The sequence below is a fragment of the Trachymyrmex septentrionalis genome, unplaced genomic scaffold, assembly GCF_001594115.1.
Source record: "Trachymyrmex septentrionalis isolate Tsep2-gDNA-1 unplaced genomic scaffold, Tsep1.0 scaffold67, whole genome shotgun sequence".
NCBI classification, from domain to species: domain Eukaryota; kingdom Metazoa; phylum Arthropoda; class Insecta; order Hymenoptera; family Formicidae; genus Trachymyrmex; species Trachymyrmex septentrionalis.
This window is the reverse complement of record NW_017305852.1, coordinates 395,364-398,476: the sequence shown is the minus strand read 5'-3', so window position 1 is coordinate 398,476 and position 3,113 is coordinate 395,364. Positions and strand designations below refer to the sequence as shown.

Below are 3,113 nucleotides of genomic sequence, written 5' to 3'. Positions count from 1 at the left end.
CTCGGAAGTTTTTGCCAATCGCTTTTGTGTAGAGTATAGAACTAAACTAAAAAGTCGAAAAGTCTTCTACCATTTTGCAATTTTCGCAATAGTTAACAAGATATTAATTACTAAAAATTGCCAAATATTGGTCTTGAATACTGCGAAAATTGCAAAATAGTAGAGGATTTTTTGACTCAGTTTAGTTCGCTGTATCTACACAAAAGCGATTGGCAAAAACTTTCGGGACATCCTGTATGTGTACACGCACGCACGCACACGTGTATGGATGTGTGTGTGTATATATATATATATATATGTACACAATTTATCAAATTATCAAGACTGGGATAATGCCTTGTAAAAAGGAAACATTATATATAATGTCTCATTTCTTAGATAATAAAAAATCTTCAATTTATTTACGTACAAATTGACATTACATAATAGAAGTTCTCCCATTCGGAATTTATTAATTTTTATTTTTTATGAGATTCAATTAGATATATAAATTTGACGTTGGGTAATAAATCTGAGAACATATAAATTTCAAATAGATTGTCAAACTTATTCATTCAAGTTTACCATTCTTTAAAATATTTTTTTATGAGTATTTCTAATTTTTATTCGTTTTATCGAATAAACCATATTCTTCAATATAAAATTATGTTAATTAAACATTTTTTTTTAATGTAGTAGGAACCGGTATTAGCCCAACTTTCATATAGAAATAGGAAATAATTCTAGATATTACATTTTAGGTTATTCTAGGATCTTTAGTAAATATATATACTCTCTTTTTTCTGATTATATATTTTATTCAATTCAATATCCAAAATGTTGCATGTTTATTCAAGCTGCAGCAAGTACTTTCCTGAACTTTTTCCACTCTTCGAGGGGTCCATGCTCTGGTAGATACTTGACATTGCAACCGTCTGGGGCAAGACGGCCTGCCACTTTCAGTTCCTCGTATTCGGTACGATCATATTTCGTAAAACCCCATTTCTTCGATACATAAATCTTTTGGCGACCAGGGAACTTGAACTTGGCACGTCGCAGAGCTTCAATGACAGCCGCCTTGTGACGATCAGAAGAACGCACGCTCATAATGGGCTGACCAATATGTACTCTGGCTACAGTACCTTGAGGCTTACCAAAGGCACCTCTCATTCCAGTTTGAAGCCTACAAAACAATTTGGATTTCAGAAATTTCAGAGATAATTACATGTTAGATCATAGGATAGAAATCAAAATTATATTACAAACTGATATAACTTTGACTTTTTCGCAACCATTCAGGGATCGTTTTATTCCTACATTTTATATATTTTTCTTCATAGAAACCAAGAACTATCATAGAAATGACGCTACTCAAAGAAAAATACATTGAAATATAGAATAAGATTCTTATTCACATTGTTATGAAATCATATATATATACAAAATGCTTCAAACATTTAAAAATTAATTCAAAGTGTGTTGATCCAATTTTTTTTTAAATAAACTGAAACATTGATAATTTTTTTTAAATAAACAAAAAAATTGACAATTTTATAATAATGTAATTAAGAATTATTAACATTATTTTAATATATCAATTTTTTCCTTGGATATAACATAATTATTGTATTAATTTTCAGTTTCCATTTTAAAAAATACATAAGAAAATGTAAAAATAAAATATTTCCAGAATGTAAAAAAAGTTGTACTCTCCTTTCGAAACATATATTTCTAAGTAAAAATTCTATTACCTTACATTATGAAATTACATACCTATCAGCTCCAGCACACGATAACATTTTATTGATACGGATGACATGGAACGGATGGAGTCTCATACGAATATGAAATTGATCTTTTCCAGCATTCTTTACCATGTATTTGTTAGCACAAATACGTCCGGCTTCTAAGGCCTCAGAACTGAGTTGTTCATATTCATCTGATACTAAGTGCACGCACAATGGAAAGTCCTCGACAGATGCTTTTTTCTTTCCAAGATCGAAAATGCGGATCTTTGGGTCCGGCACACCACGACAGAATCTGGATTTCGGATATGGCTTATTTTTACAATACCGATAACTAAAAATAAAAAAATTCTCAAATGTAACAACGCTCTTTATCACACATTTTGATATTCTTCAATATTAAATTTCAATATTGAGAATTTGTATTAATAAAATTGTAATATTAAATTAGAATTACAATGCATTTTTATTGTCATTGTGTAACGCAAATTGCAAATTTTTATTTAAAATGTGGATAACTGTCCAAAAACATAGTTAATTATATGATACAGAGAATATAACATTCATGAGTCTTTTGTATCAAAATACTATAATGTCGAAAAAAAATGTTACAAAATTTATTGACAAGATATATATTTAAAATTGATGAATCCAACGAATTAAAAATTCCATTACGTACCATCTTGCTGGTCGACGGCCCATTTTAACCTGCAAATTAAATTAAATTTGTATAAAGGAACACTAGAAATACATAAACCAACGTGTCGAGAATAATTCAAAAGAATTCAGCATGCATGGAAACACTTAATATATATTACGATGTCGAAAGAAAACGACGGATTAACAAATGCAATATCTCACCAACTCAAGTAAAGCTAACCATATGAAAAAAGGAAAATGAAAGAAAGAAAGAAGTAATAAAGGTATCTTTACATAGCAGCGTCAAGGTGTATTTTCACGAGCTGCTCAAACTGGCCGTTTCAGCGACAAAAAAGATTACATGACGACTTTTGTCGCAAAACTATGGGTGCATTCAGAACGACAACCGCTCACTAAGCGCTCAGTGAGCTCTTTTATTCGATTGGTCTATATTTTAGGGTCTAATAGAATATGCCAATCAGATAAAAGAGCTTATTAAGCGCTCAATAAGCGGTTGACGTTCTAAATGCATCCAATGCGTGCGGTCAAGTTGCCGCTATGAATGCTTCAAAGCATTGATTAATCAATTAGTAAAATTCTTTCTTGCGATTGGTTCATCAAATGCTTCGAAGCATTCGTAGTAACAACTCGACCACACCCTATAAGTTTGTTCACGTCGCATGCTCTAACATGTTCTAAAATGCTCCTACTATAGCATTTACTCATTCTAACGCACTCATTAAATTGGAT

At 30.9% G+C, this 3,113-nt stretch overlaps 1 protein-coding gene across 1 annotated transcript; it reads right to left on the bottom strand.

Annotated features, from left to right (window-relative positions):
- Positions 1 to 776: 776 nt before the first annotated feature.
- Positions 777 to 2,649, bottom strand: LOC108753236 (60S ribosomal protein L10). The gene is made up of 4 exons (XM_018494650.1): positions 2,586 to 2,649; positions 2,404 to 2,432; positions 1,753 to 2,058; positions 777 to 1,162 (listed from the first exon to the last, which is right to left on the bottom strand). Exons 2-4 carry the CDS (start codon positions 2,424 to 2,426, stop codon positions 832 to 834), a joined length of 660 nt encoding a protein of 219 aa, XP_018350152.1. The 5' UTR covers positions 2,427 to 2,432; positions 2,586 to 2,649; the 3' UTR covers positions 777 to 831.
- Positions 2,650 to 3,113: the final 464 nt, after the last annotated feature.